Below are 19,921 nucleotides of genomic sequence, written 5' to 3'. Positions count from 1 at the left end.
AGCTCTCAAGAGCTAATGTTCCTTATTTACCTTTATGCGACGTTAAATAAAGTTTCTTGTATCTTGTATCTTGTAAGAGATTCAGACGTCAACCAAGAGAACAAGTACCAGGACAAACCAAGCAATGTAGACCACTCACCATTAACAGAATGATGAAGTGTGCAATAACTTTAACCTTGCACCAACGCATCTGCCAATCAAGGGCTGAATTCAGCCTGACAGAAAAAATATGATTAACACCCCAATAAACGTAGAGGAAACCAGTAGGGAACTTTCAGAATAGTGTAGGTTTTTCATAACAATGGATGTGAAACGCCTACTTAATAGTATCTCTTTTGGTGGAAAGACCTTAAGATTGGCGATAAACAAACCAGTAGACATTACAGAATGTATCAAATACTCTTCAGGAAACCACCTTTTGACTTTTACTGTATGAAACATTGTCGGTAAAATGAAGTGGTATGTTTAGTATTTTGGGAACTGAAGTCTGAAAAGCCGAGTTGACCATGCATCATGATTATAACAAATACAAAGTATCATCAATTAACAATCTCATTGACAAAAATCACGTGTTCTCTAAATTGTTTGAAAATCGGTGACAGCAGTACCCAAGAAGTTAAAAACTGTGTAGACACACAGTGATGCTTTCAAGCTATTACTTAGTCATGCGGACCAGTGACATTTGTTTGGAACTTCGTGTGTGTGGATAGAAGAACGACACTGACATACAAGTGTAAGTTGCATAGCAACCTTAAATATTCCACTAACAGAACAAGCTTTGTGTTCAGTCATTGTGTAATTTGGCAATGTGATTATGTACCATGATTCAGGATAGCCCGGGTTTCCTCTGGCTCTTAAACCAGACATCTATCTGTCAAAATGTCTTAATCTGGTATCAGGGTCAAAGGGAACCAGGGCTAGATCCAAGAGTAGAAATTTTAAACCGTTGTTAAAAATTCAACCGTTTGGACATCTCAGTTTCGACTCCCGGATCATTAACTCAACACCCTTCATAGGTTACCATTACCTCAGAATCAAAGATTTCCTTGCAATTTTATAGCTCAATGCAAGAAAAGCACTTAAAGCATCCATGACTGAGATAGCGACAATGCTACCCTTCAAGCATGATGCCCTCAACGAGTTAGCGACAATGCTACTTTTCAAGCATGATGCCCTGACAGAGTTAACGATAATGCTACCATTCAAGCATAATGCCCTCACTGAGATACCGATAATTCCACCCTTCAAGCATGATGCCCTCACAGAGTTAGCGAGAATGCCACCCTTCAAGCATGATGCCCTCACAGAGGTAGCGACAATGCTACCCTTCAAGCATGATGCCCTAATAGAGTTAGCGAAAATGCTACCCTTCAAGCATGATGCCCTCACAGAGAAAGTGACAATGCTACCCTTCAAGCATGATGCCCTCAGAATAAGCGACAATGCTACCATTCAAGCATAATGCCCTCACTGAGATACCGATAATGCCACCCTTCAAGCATGATGCTCTCACAGAGTTAGCGATAATGGCACCCTTCAAGCATGATGCCCTCACAGAGGTAGCGACAATGCTACCCTTAAAGCATGATGCCCTAATAGAGTTAGCGACAATGCTACCCTTCAAGCATGATGCCCTCACAGAGAAAGTGACAATGCTACCCTTCAAGCATGATGCCCTCAGAGTTAGAGACAATGCTACCCTTCAAGCATGGTGCCCTAACGCAGTTAGTGACAATGCTACCCTTCAAGCATGATGCCCTCACAGAGGTAGCGACAATGCTACCCTTCAAGCATCGTGCCCTAATAGAGTTAGCGACAATGCTACTCTTCAAGCATGGTGCCCTCACGCAGTTAGCAACAATGCTACCCTTCAAGCATGATGCCCTCACAGAGTTAGCGGCAATGCTACCCTTCAGGCATGATGCCCTCACTGAGATAGCGACAATGCTACCCTTCAAGCATGATGTCCTCACAGAGGTAGCGACAATGCTACCCTTTCAGCATGACACCCTCAGAGGTAGCGACAATGCTACCCTTCAAGCATGATGCCCTCAGAGTTAGCGACAATGCTACCCTTCAAGCATGATGCCCTCAAAGAGTTAGTGATAATGCTACCCTTCAATCAAAGCAATACTCGCTGAGTTAGAAATAACATCTTTCACATTATAGTTGTAATCAAAAAAACAAATCAATGTAATAAAGAATAAGGACAAAATTTCAAATAAACAAATTTATTCATTATGATTTCATATAAATATTAAGATTGCATACAAAAATATCTTAACATTTCATGAAAATGTAAGTCAAGAATAAATACCATTATGAGGAACATGAACAGAACAACGATTAACAATAAAATTGTCAGTACCACCTTCCTACGGAAGATAACTCACAAATGACAAAACATTTCTACAGAGCACTGAAAGTAGGACAAACTCACAGAAACAATTACTGAAGTCCTGAGATGAAAAACTATGTATGTGAGAATTAATGCTTCTGCTATTCCTACCTTCAAGACTGGTAGGCAATTTTTTTATTGTTTTTTTTTAATAATGAGAATATGTTTTGAGTACTGGTAATTCAATCTTTAAGCTATCACAGAAAATAGGATGTATATGATATGTGCCGTACAAATATCACAGTTTTATTAAAATATTAACTCTGATGATCCTAAAAGCAAAGCAGCATCCATATAAGTTAGGAATGTTCCCTTGTGTGGTTTCAACTGCTTTTTAGTGTATCTTGCCTTCTCAAGCCCTAGGGACAATTCACTAATTTCCATGACCAACTCGTATCTTTCATTGACTGGCTGGTCACATGTCCTAATAAGATGACAAACTGTCTGTTTCTACCAATCACAGATCACCTGGACAACAAAGATCAATCATCTCCATCTGCTCCTTCCTCGTCCTCTTTTGCCTCTGCTGTTTCCGACTGAAGTTGACTGGCCAGTGACGCCTTGATGACATTGTTAAGTGCCTCGGCCTAGTTGTAGAGAAAGTGATGTTACGTCAACATGTAAATACCTGTACTCATTAATAATGCTAAAAGCTGTATCATAGTCTAGAAGATGTACTGTGAAATCACATATTTTTGTGGGATCCTAATTTCGTGGTTTCACAAAAAAGAAAATTAAAAAAAATTGTGTGGGTACATGAATTCGTGGATTACAAGTACCCATTCATACAAGGAATAGCTTTATGTCAAACCTGGTATTATTTCTAGACCTAAGAATTGATGGATTAGGAGTGTCCACGAAAAATTTGTGAATTCACAGTAACAGTATTCATATCATGATTAGAATACGGAAGTACCTTATTTAGGGTTTATGCTATCCGATGCATTATACCTGTTATTTAAAGTATTTTAGGGTTATCTCCCTTAACTATGTTTTATCTTATAATTCAGAATGCTTTCAACTTTAAATGTGTCATCAATTAATTTGCAAATTCAGATTTATTGTCTATAAACTCACTATTAACAGGTTTAAATAGCAGATACTCATTTAACAATGACAGCGATACTTTTTATTGTCCTTGATACAATAATGTGGATAACTAATTGTCATGACGATATATTTTAGCTGTTGTTTTCCAATGACCTAGTTAAAAGACATCAATTCATTAAGAAAAATATGACATACAAAAATATTAGGCCTGAACTTTTGATCATGTTAATAATTTTCTACTGGTTTTGTATCTGCTTTAATGTTTGTGACTTTAAAAATAAGGAAACCCTACAAATCTGTTTCATGAACAAACCATGACAGTATGACCCTACATAATGAACGTGCTACAGAAAAAATAATAATATACATAGAGAATAAAACATGCCTTTTTCCATATCACACCCAGTATGAACCCCCGACCAATATCAGTCGTCTGGCCTTCAGCCCTTGTGCTGATAATGCAGTCTCGGGTTGATACTGGGGGTGATATGGAAAAAGGCATGTTTTATTCTGTTTATTACATACTTATTGATAAAAGCTACTATCTTATAATCTATTTTTCTTTTGAAATATTGAAAAACAAAAAAAATCCAAAAGAGGTGTGATACTGGTTTTGGGGTTTGATACGGCGGGGGCTGATACGGCTTTTGGGGTGTGATACGGTGAGGGCTGATATGGGTAAGAGCAATTGTGTCGTATCAAATATACAAACAAGAGGCCCACAGCCAAAGCTACAGGCAAAATATCAGTGTCTTGACTTCAGAAGATACTGTTAAACAATTAAAACACATTTGACCCCTGTGACCTTAAAAGTTCATAGCTCTTCCAACCAGAATGCAACTTGCCAAATATCACCACCTTATACCTTTTGTTTATTGAGAAGATGACTTTTAAAGATTTATGCACTATACACCAGATGTGAACATATTTGACCCCTGTGACCTTGAATATAGGCAAAAGTCATTAATTTGAATAAACTTCGTAGCCCTTCTTGCCAACATCCTTCTGGCCAAATATCATCACCCTGGACCTTTTGGTTATACGCAAGAAGTCGATTAAAGGTTTTTAAGACAATAGACCCATGTGACCTTGAATATGAGTGAAGGGTCATTTGTTTGAACAAACTTGGTAGCCCTAAATACCAACATCCTTTTGGCCAAATATCATCACCCTGGACCTTTAGGTTCTACAGAAGAAGTCATTTAAAGGTTTTCAAGACAATTGACCCCTGTGACCTTGAGTATGGACGAAGGTCATTCATTTGAACAAAATTTGTAGCCCTTCATGCCAACATCCTTCTGCCCAAATATCATCATCCTATTGAGAAGAAGTTGTTTGAAGATTTTACGACATCTGACCCCAGTGACTTTGAAAGTGGATCAGGTCATTCATTTGAACAAACATGGTATCCTTTCATCCCAGCATGCTACAGGCCCATTATCAGTACCCTGGGCCTTTTGGTTATTGAGAAGAAGTTTTTTGAAGATTTTACGACATCTGACCCCAGTGACTTTGAAAGTAGATCAAGGTCATTCATTTGAACAAACATGGTATCCTTTCATCCCAGCATGCTACAGGCCCAATATCAGTACCCTGGGCCTTTTGGTTATTGAGAAGAAGTTTTTTGAAGATTTTACGACATCTGACCCCAGTGACTTTGAAAGTGAATCAAGGTCATTCAATTGAACAAACATGGTATCCTTTCATCCCAGCATGCAACAGACCCAATATCAGTACCCTGGGCCATTTGGTTATTGAGAAGTTATTTGAAGATTTTACGACATTTGACCCCTGTGACCTTTAATGTCGGTCAAGGTCATTTATTTGAACAAACTTGGTGGCCCTTCATCCCAGCATGCTACATGCCCAATATCAGTACCCTGGGCCTTTCGGTTATTGAGAAGAAGTCGTTTGAAGATTTTAAGACATTTGACCCATGTGACCTTAAAAGTTGGTCAAGGTCATTCATTCGAACAAACTTGGTAGCCATTCATCCCAGCTTGTAACAGGCCCAATATCAGTACCCTGGGCCTTTTAGTTATTGAGAAGCAGTCGTTTGAGGATTTTAAGACATTTGACCCCTGTGACATTGAAAGTGGGTCAAGGCCATTCATTTGAACAAACTTGGTAGCCCTTCATCCGGACGCCGCACCATGCTATAAGCTCACTTCGGGCCAGGTGAGCTAAAACCCTATATTTATTAGTAATTATGTAATAAATAAGAATACATACCTGGTTCTCTGGAGGTTCAGGCATACATCTCAGCTCATACACTGTCACCTGTCCCTCACTGTCACCCACCAGGATACACTGTCAACAGGGAAATAGTAACATTATACAATACACTATCTTACAACCACATACACTGTCACCTGTTCCTCACTGTCACCCACCAGGATACACTGTCAACAGGAAAATAGTAACATTATACAATACACTATCTAACAACCACATACACTTGTCACCCAGTAGGATACCTTGTCAATATCCAAATTGTAACATTGCTACAACTTTGAATAGTCTTTCGATCTCAAAATTACCTGATCAACTGGCAATATACTTAAATATCTTAAACTTGGAATATTTTTTAATATTGAATTTCTCATAATTTTCCATGCTAGCAGCAACAAGAGTAGCAGTGCTCTTGCTTAGTTCTGAAACACGTGGTTGATGTAACGACTAGCTGTTTGAATGTTCATATACATGTACATGTACTCCAATAAATACCTATACATTTTCTGAAAAAATAGCCAGTTCAAAGCTGATGAATACAAAGCAGGCTACTTTTGTCAGCAACCAGCTTTTGATGAGAAAACTGACTAGAATATATGTCCATGTACTACTAGCCTAGAAGTCTATAACATGTAAGTACCTTATATCACCCTATGCCTTCTTTGTGAAAAAATTACCTCAGAATTTTTGGCAAATGTCACTGCAGTCTGTTTGGCCCCAGAGGATGGGTTACTGACGATCTGCGGGTCCAGTCTAGAACAAAAACAAGAGAAATGTCCAAATATAAATACAGGATTTTAAAATTCACAAAAAAAAAAAAAAAAAAAAAACATTGATTGACTTTGAATGTATGATGCAGTATATATCAATGTTGTTGATACAAAAGGAAGCTACTTACGTGCTGAGGCTGAGGTCCCACACCTCGACGCGCCCCTCGTTGACGCAGGCAAACACAGTTGAAGATCGCGGGGACCATGTCACGTCATACACTGATTTCTGTAAAATCAACCGACAAGAGCACATTAGTAGAAGTATCTTTTGTTGTCCAATTAAAACTTGTCTATTACAATTAAATCCATGAACAAGATATCATCAACCTATTATACAACATTAAACAAAAATTGTCCCAATAAATCACAGCCTGTCACCCAAGTTTAATTAACAAAGGCCTAAAATTAATTAACAATTTAATCAAAAGGATAACTTCAATACCCCCTGCTCCTAAAAATTCAGAAAAAAACCCAGCTTAAATTTCAATATAAAAAGGTAAAACACTTCAAATAAATCACAAAATCACTTAATTGAAAAAAGGTACTGATCATGTCTACCATATCCTTTGAATAACAGTCAAAAAGTAAATAGCAGTATACTTCAGACAAAATCTGTTAAAAGAAGTAAAAAAAACACCCAAATTGGCATAACTCCCCAACAAAATTGTCAAAATCAACATATATGACAAGCAACTACCAAAGAGCACTATTTTTCATATGTATCAAGCAGAACTTCCGAAAAACATCAAAAACAGATATCAAAATAGATATATATCACATCAAACAAAATTGTCAAAATTGAAAAAAAACATACCAGTCCACAACTACCTAAGGTACTGATGTTCCATGTTCATAAAAATTGGTTGAAAATATAAGCAGCTGTGTATGTACGTGTCAGGCAAATTTCCGTCCACTAACAGACAAACGATAGCTCAATTCAAGTTAACAACTTTATTAGGGGATGGAGGGTATAAATATGTACTTTGTCTGCAGAAAGCTTTGACAAATGTTTGTATTTGTCAACTTTGCCAACTTAACTGAAACTTACATTTACAGAAATTTTGGTTCACATATTATGTTCAGGTTTTACTGGTATTATAATCTCAATATAAAAAAAAAATGACGTACATTTAGGGAAAAGAAGCTAAGAATAGGTTTATTTCTCTCTTGGTGCCATAACCGAATACTCCAATCTGCACTGCAACTGAGGAAAATATCGTTGACGAAGGGAGACCACTCCATTTTGTAAACTGGACCCTGAAAAATAATACACAGATACATTTCAATACTATATAACAGCAATAGCATCCATATCGATCATTATATCAAATCATTTACCCCTGAGAACACATTTGAACTTTTCCAAATCAAAATGCGTCCTCCTAAAAATGAACTCCGTCTTCACAAAGAAGACAACGTATGTCAATTTCGAGCCGTTATCATGCAGATGATACTTCGCTGTGTAAAAATTCTGCAAAATTTCACATAAAGTTGCCAGACAGTTTGGATGAGATACAAAAATCTAGCACAAGGTAGAATGTTGGTGTCTGTGTCTGAGGTGCAAAATCAGAAATATTTCCGTAATTATTTGCCACACGTGACAGAACTACTTACATTGTGACCGGTATAGCTGTCCAGATATTGCTCGTTGTAGGAACATGAACACTTGTGAATATGGCCTTCTTCTGTTCCAGCTAGGTAACTAAGTACAACCAAATCACACAATTATTTTTATAATTTTCAAATACATAAATATTTCAAAATGAATTGAAAACATAAAGAATATACTACATTTTCAATGTAAAATTTAGAGATTCAAATTAAAAAATAAAACAACTTATTTCCTTGTTTTAATTTTGAGAACCTTTCCACATTAGTTTAGTACAGATTTGCAGCCCTAATATAAAACACATAAAAGACCAAATTTGTATATGTTAATTAGAAAGTTACAAGTTCTACATTCCATGCAGACTGACACATCTACATATACACTTACATGTTAGCATCTCTGCTATGGAAGTCAAAACACAGACCTCCGGCATGTCTGGAAATGAAAGCCTCGCCCTTCTTCTCTTTTTTACCTCCCATCCTGGTCGGCATTCTCTTCAGCCTCATTAAATCTATTATCACCAAACAAATTAATTCATAGATCATGAAAATGTATACCAAATAATATCAATCTACAAATTACCAAAATGTGGATTTATTAATCATTATTATTATTTTTTTAAACCAAGAGGCGACATGGTCCTGAACTGCCCACATCTGGATGTGTTTGGCCCTCCGCCATCTTTCCCCCTTTCCAGAAGGGTCTCAACATTTGTTTAGACAACATTAAATCCTCTTTACCCAGGGATGCTTAAGAACAAATTTGGTTACTATTCCTTTGTCCATTCTGAAGGTGTAGTCTTTTAAAGTTTACCTCTATTTCCCCTATTGGGGCCCTTGCCTTTGCTCCAGGGTGGCCACACCCTTCATAACGTAATACTGAGTTTCCTTGGCCTTAAAGTCATGCCACAAAGCTTATTTGATTCAAACCCCTTCACACATACTGAAGGAGTGTTTATAAAAAATATACTTCTATATCCTGTATTCCCCTCTGAAAATCTAATGACCTGTACAGGTGGAATAGTTTTTTAACAGAAAATGTTGACAAACAAGGCATGACATACCACAGTATAATCTTGTATGGCCCTTAGGGCAAAATGACCTACAAATTACCACCCTAACAATTAAACCTGTAAAACGGAATAACGCTATACACCTATTTCATCTTTATAAAGAAACTGAGAAGCAAGAATGATTTAGTATGTAATGAAGAAAGAGGTAAGAATTTGTTAGACGGGACCAATTCATTCTTGGACAGGCATTACTTTAACTTATTAGTACAAATGTATAGGGATCGTCAATAGATTTAAATTCTAAGTCTTTACCGTAGCTTTCGAATCCTTTTCTGATGGACCACTGTGTCACTCTCCCATCCGTGGAGATAGAAACGAGTACCTCTGTGCGCTCGTCACCTGACCCTCGCTCCTTCTCTATCCATCGAATGTGCCATACAGGTGCTGTGTGCTTCCCCGCGAGGTGGCTACACATTATATACATCAAGAGGTCAACAAGGGTTCTAGTTTCTTACAGTTACATGGTTGAAGTTTCAATACAAGTTAAGAATCCCTTCATAAATAAAACAGTTCTTTTCAAAGAAAAAAAATCTTTTTATTAGGAAGGAGACATATTTACTTTTGATCACACAGCTAAGATATAGATAATTGAAGCCATCTTTTTTATTATGAGTGGCTTTTCATTACAGTTAACCTTTTATACTGCTTCAATGTCGCTTTTCGCTGTTAAAATGAAAACAAATCCTGCTTGCACTTGTATAAAGAAAATATCAGGTAGAGATTTCACACTCACAAGCTATCAACAATGGGCTCATCTTGTGTGCTCTTCACGTTGTATATGGCGACCCCTCCATCATACAAACCAACCTGTTAATGAAAACATCAAATTTACATCCTAGTGAAACAATAGGTGAAGTATACAAGTCATTCATATTCATATCGTTAATAAGTTAGAATTTGACCATTAAATATTCATATTGTTAATAAGTTAGGATTTGACAGTGAAATATACAATGAAATATACATACCCCTAATAAGTTAGGATCTGACAGTGAAATATACAATGAAATTTGACCATGAAATATACATACCCCTAATAAGTTAGGATTTGACCGTGATATACATACTGCTAATAAGTTAGGATTTGACTGTGAAATATACATACCGCTAATACGTAAGGATTTGACCATGAGATATACATACCGCTAATAAGTTAGGATTTGACCGTGAGATATACATACCGCTAATAAGTTAGGATTTGACCGTGAAATATACATACCGCTAATACGTAAGGATTTGACCATGAGATATACATACCGCTAATAAGTTAGGATTTGACCGTGAGAAGTCAATTGCAGTCACTCCTTCTTTACAAGTATAGACACGTTCTGGAAACTGAAACAATAATTGATGAGTTAATAAAATTCATCATCATTTTACAACTGACATATTGCTGTAATGTGGAAAATGCCATACAGAGCCATACAGAGCTCAATCAAATTCTAGGAGAATATTCTACAAACTTATCGATTCTATTTGGCTATAGGCAATTACGACCAAGTTTAGATTCACTAATAGAACAGATTCTATTTATTTTATTAGTAAATAGTAGATATAAAAATGTCACATAAGAATCAATTATCAAATGATATTCAGAATTAGTATTTTCATAAATCATACAGAAATGAAGGATATGAAATACTTTACTATAAGCTTAAGATATAAACTCAATCTATTTCTAAGTGTTGCAATGTCATGAGATAATGTCAGCTGCTGCAGCCACTTCAAAAGGAGCTGTATTTCATCAGTGGATATGTTCCAACAGTAATCTAGATTCAAAATAGAGGACTGATGAAACTTAACATTCTTCAGGAATTCTGCCTTATTGAGACATCTGGGTGCCAAATACTGATCTGTATATATATATATATATATGTTGATAAATTCATAATTTTCAATTTGGAACCAATATGCTAATTAAAATAGCATACTAACCTCTGGATTCTTGAGTGACCAACAACAGATCAGGCCAGATTTTTGATTGGAGAACTCAAATTGTCCATAACCAATGGCGATTAAATCCTGAAAGATGGAAATGATGTACGACAATGAAGATAGAAAAATGATGTATGACAATGAAGATAGAAATGACGTACGACAATGAAGCTTGATTGATAATTGATGTAAACCTGGAGAAAATCACACTTTGACCAATGAATGAGGTGAAATAAGCATGACTTTTATCACATTTCAATTTCAAAATCTGTACTTGATATAAGCCGACTTTTCCGTATTCCCAATTTAGGAAAAAATGTACTACAGGTAATTGACAATCAAAGTTATATTTTAACTGTCTGGGTAAGAACATCGTTTTTTTACATAGCAGTGACTTGATGAACCTTATATATATACAAAATGTTCTATTTATTATAAAAAAAATGATAGTTTTATTAATTTTTTCTTTCAATTTTAAAATAGCTTATTTTTCTCCTAAATCTTCCTTAGCTTATTGTTTATTTTATCTAAGATGATAAAAGGTTATCTCTTTACTGGATTGAGTTTGTTCCAAGTCATACAGCTGACGTTGCGTCCCTTGGTCATGGGACAGGAATAGGCCCATAGTCTGTCCACATTTGGTCCCATATCGGCCACACTTATCTGCTGGGTAGGGTTAGCAGTTTCACTGGTGCTGTCAATATCTGTGAAAGACAACACACAGCTATATATATCTAATCATAAGCTGACATTCTCTTTTCCTTTAATTCATCAATACATTAGCTTACACACATATAGCTTTAATTAGGTCAAAACAAAAATTATGTGTGTTAAACATTGTAGGTGACATACAAAAAAAATAGGGTATGTCGGTATAGGCAAACAATTTTATTTTCAATTTTTATTTTGAAGGATCAATATAAGGCTTTCATGAGTATTTCAATTTGTTTTATAATGCATTTCTATACACATTACATTACTGTCAAGAATGTATCAGGGGTACAAGTAAGTAATGACATTTTCTTAAGTTGGCAGGGAAATCTAGGGTATGTCATGATACCTGAAACCCAAACAATTTGTTTTTGACCTTTAAACAAATGTGTATAAAATTATCACCGACAGCTATTGCTTAACATACAAACAAGCAATATATAGTATAACACTGCAAGTAGACCAATCATTTGACTATGAATGCTTCTGTTGCGATACTGTGCATTAATATACAATGTACTTCATCATGAATGGATATAGCAAGATAGAGCATTTCAAGTACAGCTATAACAGTCTTATTTGCAGGAAATATGATAAATTTTCACCGCCAAATTCCGGGGTTACATCGATACCTAATCGGGGTCTTTGCTAATTTTTACGGATTTTCCGGTACTACCCCGCACAATCGGGGGTGATTGACACCTTCAGGAATATAATGACAACCATGACAGATAGGCCAACTCTCAATAAGAAAGGACCACCTCTCAATTACGAATATGAAGACTCAATAACTTTAGGATAATCTGTTTTAATTTTGAAGATGGACCTGTCAGAGTTGTTGCCCCTGATACCGACACAGAACTGACCAATAGCATGTGAGGAGAGTTACCTGGTACAATATCAAACCCTCTGTAACTAGCTTGTTTTGGCTGGTAGGTGTTCAGGTTTATCACTCTCTCCATGATGAATAAATCTCTCTTGAAATTTTCAGCCTAAACAGGAAAATTGAAAAAGAGTCGATCTTTAGTTCCTCAATCAACAAAGGTTTTATACAAAATTTATATAAAAGATGAATAAAGAAATGTTATTGGAATGTAACAACAAAATTCTAAAATTTCTGCTAGGGACATTTATAAATCAAAGTTTTGAATGTCATTCTGGTTCACAAAAGATCTAATTAATTTCTGACTCAATTATTGCAAAGTTGTTTTGCCATAATTCACAATTTTAAAAATGGTGTGATATTTTATTCAACTTAAAAAAAAAATCAAAAAGAAATCATAAAATTGAATTTGATGGAGCACATTTTTTTTGTGTCATAAAATATTCTTCCTCTAACCTTTAAGATTTTGTCTTCCTCAAGTGCTATAAGGTCTGTTGGCATGGAGGACACTCCGGTTTCTCTGCTGGCGAAAATACTCTCCGACCCCGCCATTGATGACATGGTGGCACGGCTCTCTGTAAACCAGGGTCAAGGTCATTAACCACACATTATACACTGTGTTTTTTACAGCTGCACTATAAATCCTTACTGGAGTTGTTAGGATCATGAACAAATTCGGAGATTAATATACATAACAATCATAAATGCTAATTTTGTTTTTAACACAAACAGGAATTTAAAACTTATTTTGCAAGCTTTAGAAAACGTATGTATACACACATACATAAAATGTATGTGCGCATCACCAGTTATTTAAATTCTTTGCTTGACAAAGAAAACAGACGCTTTTTAAAAGCTCGTAAAATGAGGTTTCAATTACTGTTTGTGTTCAAAACAAACTTAGCATTTAATTATTTATTTATACCAAGCTGATGATTCTTATTCTGAATACAGAGGAGTCACTATAAAGGATTAACATATAGCTAACATATATAGCAATACACTGCCACAGGACCAGAAATCGCCTTCAAGATGAACAGGACATAGGAGACACAGATATTAAATAGTTCCTTGTTTAAAACAAGATATAATTATTTTATGATTGTAGTTGAATTACAATATTTCCATGATTCAGCAAAGCACAGTTAGTGAAAACATTGAAACATCTGAGATTGTCACGTAACATAAAGTGTATCAGAAGGTATTAATGGGAAAACATTACATTTTCTATTTATAGCATCTTTACGTTCATCAAAACCGTAAAAACTTGTTTAATTTGCGCATTTTTTGTGTGTTGAAGTTTGAAGTTGGGGATGTGCAAATTACATAGCTATAGGTGTTTTCAGGATTTTTTAAAAAGAATTTTGTATATTGACTTGAATTTTTTCACAAATATTCATAATCTATTTAAATATCTAACAATTACTATTTGTATTTTATGTACATAATGTCAATAAAATGATATTGACGAAACAACACTCCAAAAATCTTAGTCACTGAAGCGTTTGTTCAGTATTATTTGAACACACTGCGAAACGTCACAATGGCAAATATAAAGATGGTGGCATAACCAAGTGAGTGACCCCACATGCATTCATAAAGCTGTAAATGCAACTTCAGTATGGGTGCAGGTTCCTATAACACCAATGTAAATAAAAGTGTCGGTGGGTTTTTATGACAATCAGTGTTAAATATGTAGTCAGTCATATCAACCTTCAATATCTTCATGACTGACCTTCAAGTACAATTTTGAATCTAGGATTAATTTAAAATTATTAAAAACTAAAAGTGAAATGTGTACACCCTGCAATTCAACATGAGAATTTCACCTTTGATAAGATTAAATGCATAAATTTACTCAGATTTTGGTAAATATTTTCAAAAAATTCAATTAGAATTTATTTAAACATTGATAGTTTAGTACAACTAAATCCTGAAAGCTAGAGAAAATTATTTAGGTGGAGATGTTTCACTGTTAGCTGTAACAATGGTGAAAGTAGGGAAAGCAAATTTTACTCAAAAAATGGAGATGTTAGTCAAAGGTTATAGTGATGGTTAAAATAAGTTACAAAATATATCAATTAGGTCTCAATTTACAGGTATAGTTACTCACAGCAATTAAAATTAATCAATACATTGTATATCACAAAAGATTTTATTGTAAAAGTAATCCCTGGAACAGTGGATGGGTGTTTTTTTGAGATGATTTGGTTTAGTCTGGAATACAGTAAAACGCTACTACTCTTGTAACTCGAACTCTTCAAGGGGTCCAGATCAATAGTTTGGGGGTATATCAGTAGATGAAAGATGACATTAGTGAATTAACACTTCTGCTAAAACATCAATGTCAAACATCGTAGGGACATAATAAATCTGCACACAAAATGATAATGCAGCTCTACAACAGGGTTACATTACATGTACTAAATGATGCTGCCGTTAATCCCCTGATTATCTAACGTCTGGCCAACACCTGTATAAATCCAATGAGCGTGGACCGCAGTCTGTGTATTGATTCCTGTCGACGGAGAAGGTGTGCTATACAGGTTACTACCTCTTCGACAAACGGCTGGGTTAATTACTAAGAATCTGAGTAGTCGGGAATAAAATTGAATGAAGTTTGAGGAACATGAGGTAATTCAGCAATGGCAATCAAAGTGATCCGAAGTTATTTACAAAGAATATATAAGAACATGGTCGGGACTAAGCAAACTATTTAAGGAATGGGGGTATTCGAGTAATGCGAGTTCGAGTAAGTGCCATGGGTTTAACTGTAATTCTAGATTAATTAATTAGTCAAATCACATTAGTCAGACAACTATCATTAAGTCAGAAATAAATGTCTACCATTGAATTAATTGACATGTGTACATGAACTGTCATTCAAATTAATTTGTTTAATATAAATACATAAGGCATTATGTGAACCAGGGTTCTTATTAGCATGGTTCTACTGTAGGCTGGTTTGAACTAACCAGTATATGATAACCAGGGTGTAGAAAAGGTGACACATGCATGCAGGCAATGGGAGTTCCACAAACGGACCAGTTAGTTACCAACATACACACCATGGTTAAGGAAATATGTAGTGAGAGGTTGAATCATGCAAAGCAAGTTATGTCATATTAGTACCGTATTTGATTGCAAATAAGCCCTCACTCGCAAATAAGCCCTCTCCTCACTTTGGCAAATATCTTGGAAACAGGGTGAGTGCCTGCAATTAAGACTTCTCCCTACTTTTGGTCAATCCTTTTTTTCACTAAAGGATGGGGGCTTATTTGCGGATAAATACGGTAAGTACATGTGTGATAATCTTATCTAAGCTGCATGTACAATGGTGAAGACAAAGGATGAGGGGGATAAAGGAAAGGAGGTGCACAGGAAAGAATATGTGTGAAGTGAGTAATGATTACAGATTTAAGAAAAGAAAACAGATAGTGATGGAAATTCATATTTTTTTCTCCATCTCTCATTTCAATAACTGAGGCATCTAAACATGCATTCATGAATGTAAAATACTCCAACGAAAAGTGCCACCCTACCAATAGAGTTCAGGCAAAGTCTAATATATATCTTTACAGGGTGCACTACACAAGATATCTACAGACTTACCTGCCCTTGATTGTATTGATTGTGCTGTGGCCGAACCTTAGGTAGCATAAATATAAATCACATTGAATAGGTTGTTTATATTAAGGTTTACTGAAATGCACATACAACTTTTCAACATCATCTGATTGAAGCGTACAAACCATTTTGACAACTTAATAAGACAAACAATATACAATTAAAAATTTGAAGCCCAACTGTTGTAAGATAACCAAGTATCAAGTCTTGTTAGCTTACAATACTTCGACACTGTTAATCAGATTACACATAAGGGTGTTTCGATATTAACACATGTAAACTGTGAGTTATTGTGAAATCATTCATTTTCATGGGTTTTTTAATTTCGTTGATTTCCTGGAAAATCTTAATTCACAAATTCATAGGTCCACAAAGTAATTACAAGATTGATAAAAGCAGTTCTCAGTCTGAGTGGGTACTCGTAATCCACGAATTCATGTACCAGGTACCCACAAAAAAATGGTGACTTGTCGGGAAAACCATGAAATTTGGGCCCCACAAAAAAATCTGATTTCACAGTAAACCAGTATTTGGACATTTAAAGGGACATCACGTGAAAAGGCGGGTTTTTTTTTAATGAATGTATGTATTGTATGCACTTCCACTTATGTTACCTCGCTATCCCCATATTCATAGTGCGTTCCAAATGTCCAGTTTGACCACTTGAATTGTTCGGGAAAGCCCGGCTAAAAATAGTGCTGATAACGTCACCTGATTAGGCAGAGTTATATGATTTCTAATTCCGTATTCAAACTTATTGAACAGTAATTATTCATCATCAGAAGTTAATTGCACACTTGCCAATATTAAGAATTTAAATTTATTTAGATTTTAACATAAATTTGTTGCCAATAAAATTAAACAAAGGATGGGGCACAAGTTTTTACAATTTATCACAGCCTTCTCCCGTGACCGGTACAGGTGGTACGGGGCTAAACACTCCCTCAACAATGGGACAAACCTTTCTGTAAAAAGGAATATTCACGAGACGAATATCCCTTTTCAAATGTTTACATAAAGTGCATATATGCAATGACAAACTACACGCGAATATAAAAAGGAAACGTTTGTGAATTTATTTATTACATTAAACAACTCAATGTCTTTGGCCATTTTTTTTCTAGACCATGAATATAAATCTATGTATACTCTCTTTCCCACTTTCACTGTCTCCAAACGCTAACATTTAGGAAGTCATATTAACCATCACACACAATAAACTGTATGGCAAAACCACTACGTGTACATGTAGAATATGTGTCAATAAGGAACGTGTTGAGATACTTGATAATTATATTTTTTCAATACTTTACAGAGATTAAAGCATACTTTTAAATGGACCTTTTTATGCTGAGACAACTTTTCTTTAATCAGTTCCTTTGGTCCGAAACAGAAGCCGTAGTTATCGGCAGCACGCGCCATTTTTATAACGTAATCAAATATTTTTTCCCCTGTTTTCAATACGTATTCCGATTCTATCTGAAGTCGAAAATTTATTCTTTATAGAGAAAAGGTTGTTACATGATCATACATTCTAAGTCAACATCATATGAAAACATGAACTGTTGAAAAATTACGATTTAAAAAAAAAGTGTTATGCGATCCTATTTACTAGAAGTAGGTTCTCCTTCCTCAGTTATTCATCCTGGTCCGTCATTTTGACATTTTTAATCTAGCTGCGATAACGTAGCTTTCTGACGAAGAGCGATTTTTTTTTTATATATTGCGTCGTCGCGCCAGGGCAGGCCGGGTATTATATTAGTACTAATTTAAAACTTGCATGTCAAAACAAAAAACAATCGTTTAATTCAGCAATATAATTAAATCATACCATTTTACTGATCCCGGTAATATTATAAATTATGTAAATCTAATAGCGCACGTATCTAATTTGACCCCGAGCACCAACAGAGGATCAGAGAACAGAATACACCGTGGCCATCACAGCAGTTATCCCTTGGGGGGCCTCATTGCAAAATCAAACTAACCAGTCACTTATCCCTTTCGTTTGCATAAACCACTGTATAATTATAAAAAACACAAAGTAAACTCTCTCCGATACATGCCCATTAACATATTAAACTAAGTTCATCTGTGCTCAAACTCACACAATGATATAGCGAGGTTCATAGTTTTAGATATTTATTTATAACATAAACAGCGCTAGCATTTCTGTCGATTTTATTTCAGCTTAACTGGCCGCTATCCGGAAGAAAACATGCACCGTACTGACTGCTAGGGCAGTTATTTTCTGCTTTGAATACTTCCCACTGGCAATAATGATTCCGTAACGTACCCCTAGCGCTATCTTTTGACCATTTGACAACTATTCGCTTCGTAGCTGACACGGTACAACACTTTTCTTTCGCTTACTTCACACGGCCAGTCATTTTGTTTACAAGGAAATGGTGTGCTATGCGCATGCGCTAGTAGATGGAAATCCCTGAACAAAACATTGGTCAGACAGGTAGAAATACCGATGATTATCTTAGATTTAATCATTTTTATGAATCTATTTCAGCCAAATCCGATCGGCATTTTCCATAAGGAGTCTCACTTGATATGTTTATGTAGTATTTGGAAAAAAGACACAAAAAAAAGTTACTTCAGCGTGATGTCCCTTTAAGGAGTACATAGGTTTATAAATATATTAGTACACATATGATAACAGAAAAGGGGTGAAATTGTGGTCTGCTAAAAATTATTATCAGTTTCCAAAAGTATAAGGTTTCTCGATTTTAAATTCTTGGATTTTTCTTTATCAAATTGGGAAGAAGAATGTCTAAATCTCATTGAAAATGAGAACAAAAATATACATATGGAGGAAAACCCCTAAGAATGGAATTTGTATGGGACTGCATGTATGTCCCATGTTACATGCAAAAAGCCCTGTAGAGACTTAAAAGTACTCGAGTAACTTACGTATAACTACCTGCTGCAGAGGACACCAATAAATCAGGACACTGATACTTCAGAAGTAAGATATGCTACAACTACACTTACTTCAGAAGTACGAGTAAGCTACAACCACCTTACTAGGTACCATGTTTTTATCCTGCAATAAGGGGGCCTGTTTATAAACTCTTACTTTTATTACTTATAAGTAGTGGAAGGGCAATGAAAAAGCTTTTGCTAGCATTTCTACTGAACATTGTTTGACATGGGTGGGCTTATTACCAGATATATATGGTACAAAGCTCCTCTATGAAACGAGAGTATATTACAGCCACTGTAAGAAAATGTTCACTTCAGAAAGAATTTTAATATCACACAACAATACAGCGACACGTCAACAAATGATAAAACACTGAACATATGATCGGAATGAGACTACGTGTGTTGCAACAAGTCTTGTGCTCAGAAATTACTGTATATCTGTAAACACTGTTTACAAAATATTTTGATGATACGAACTCTGACAGCCTGCTGTTACTTTCAATATGAGTCAGGTAATTATTTCTTTATTCTGTGTACTTTTTAATGTTTGAGATCTGACTGCAGCCGTGCCAAAAAAAGGGGGGGAAGGGNCCTAACCATAAACTCAATCCTTTGGTACCTATTCCACAGACATTCATTTCCATTTTACCCTGTATGTGCTGCTATGTACAGTATAAGTAAATGTGAAAATAAATAC

The 19,921-nt window shown here is 35.5% G+C and overlaps 1 protein-coding gene across 6 annotated transcripts in view; it reads right to left on the bottom strand.

Moving 5' to 3' along the window:
• Positions 1–2,499: 2,499 nt before the first annotated feature.
• Positions 2,500–19,921, bottom strand: part of LOC110452500 (WD repeat-containing protein 78-like) — a 29,625-nt gene continuing 12,203 nt past the window's right edge. For 3 of the 6 annotated variants that reach the window (XM_021501064.1, XM_021501065.1, XM_021501066.1), the window contains 15 exons: positions 16,273–16,308; positions 13,117–13,235; positions 12,667–12,769; positions 11,622–11,770; positions 11,067–11,153; positions 10,389–10,466; positions 9,865–9,938; positions 9,384–9,538; positions 8,447–8,570; positions 8,065–8,152; positions 7,579–7,707; positions 6,579–6,676; positions 6,358–6,433; positions 5,681–5,758; positions 2,500–2,985 (listed from right to left, as the gene is read on the bottom strand). In XM_021501064.1, the coding sequence (XP_021356739.1) occupies positions 2,881–2,985; positions 5,681–5,758; positions 6,358–6,433; positions 6,579–6,676; positions 7,579–7,707; positions 8,065–8,152; positions 8,447–8,570; positions 9,384–9,538; positions 9,865–9,938; positions 10,389–10,466; positions 11,067–11,153; positions 11,622–11,770; positions 12,667–12,769; positions 13,117–13,235; positions 16,273–16,308 (1,499 nt within the window). In that variant the 3' untranslated portion in view covers positions 2,500–2,880. The remainder of the gene's footprint in view (positions 2,986–5,680; positions 5,759–6,357; positions 6,434–6,578; positions 6,677–7,578; positions 7,708–8,064; positions 8,153–8,446; positions 8,571–9,383; positions 9,539–9,864; positions 9,939–10,388; positions 10,467–11,066; positions 11,154–11,621; positions 11,771–12,666; positions 12,770–13,116; positions 13,236–16,272; positions 16,309–19,921) is intronic. The other 3 variants (XM_021501067.1, XM_021501068.1, XR_002463197.1) reach the window with 2 other exon arrangements.

This window comes from Mizuhopecten yessoensis, unplaced genomic scaffold (assembly GCF_002113885.1).
Source record: "Mizuhopecten yessoensis strain PY_sf001 unplaced genomic scaffold, ASM211388v2 scaffold6719, whole genome shotgun sequence".
Classification (NCBI taxonomy): domain Eukaryota; kingdom Metazoa; phylum Mollusca; class Bivalvia; order Pectinida; family Pectinidae; genus Mizuhopecten; species Mizuhopecten yessoensis.
The sequence above is the reverse complement of the archived record's forward strand: the minus strand, read 5'-3'. Positions and strand labels throughout refer to the sequence as shown.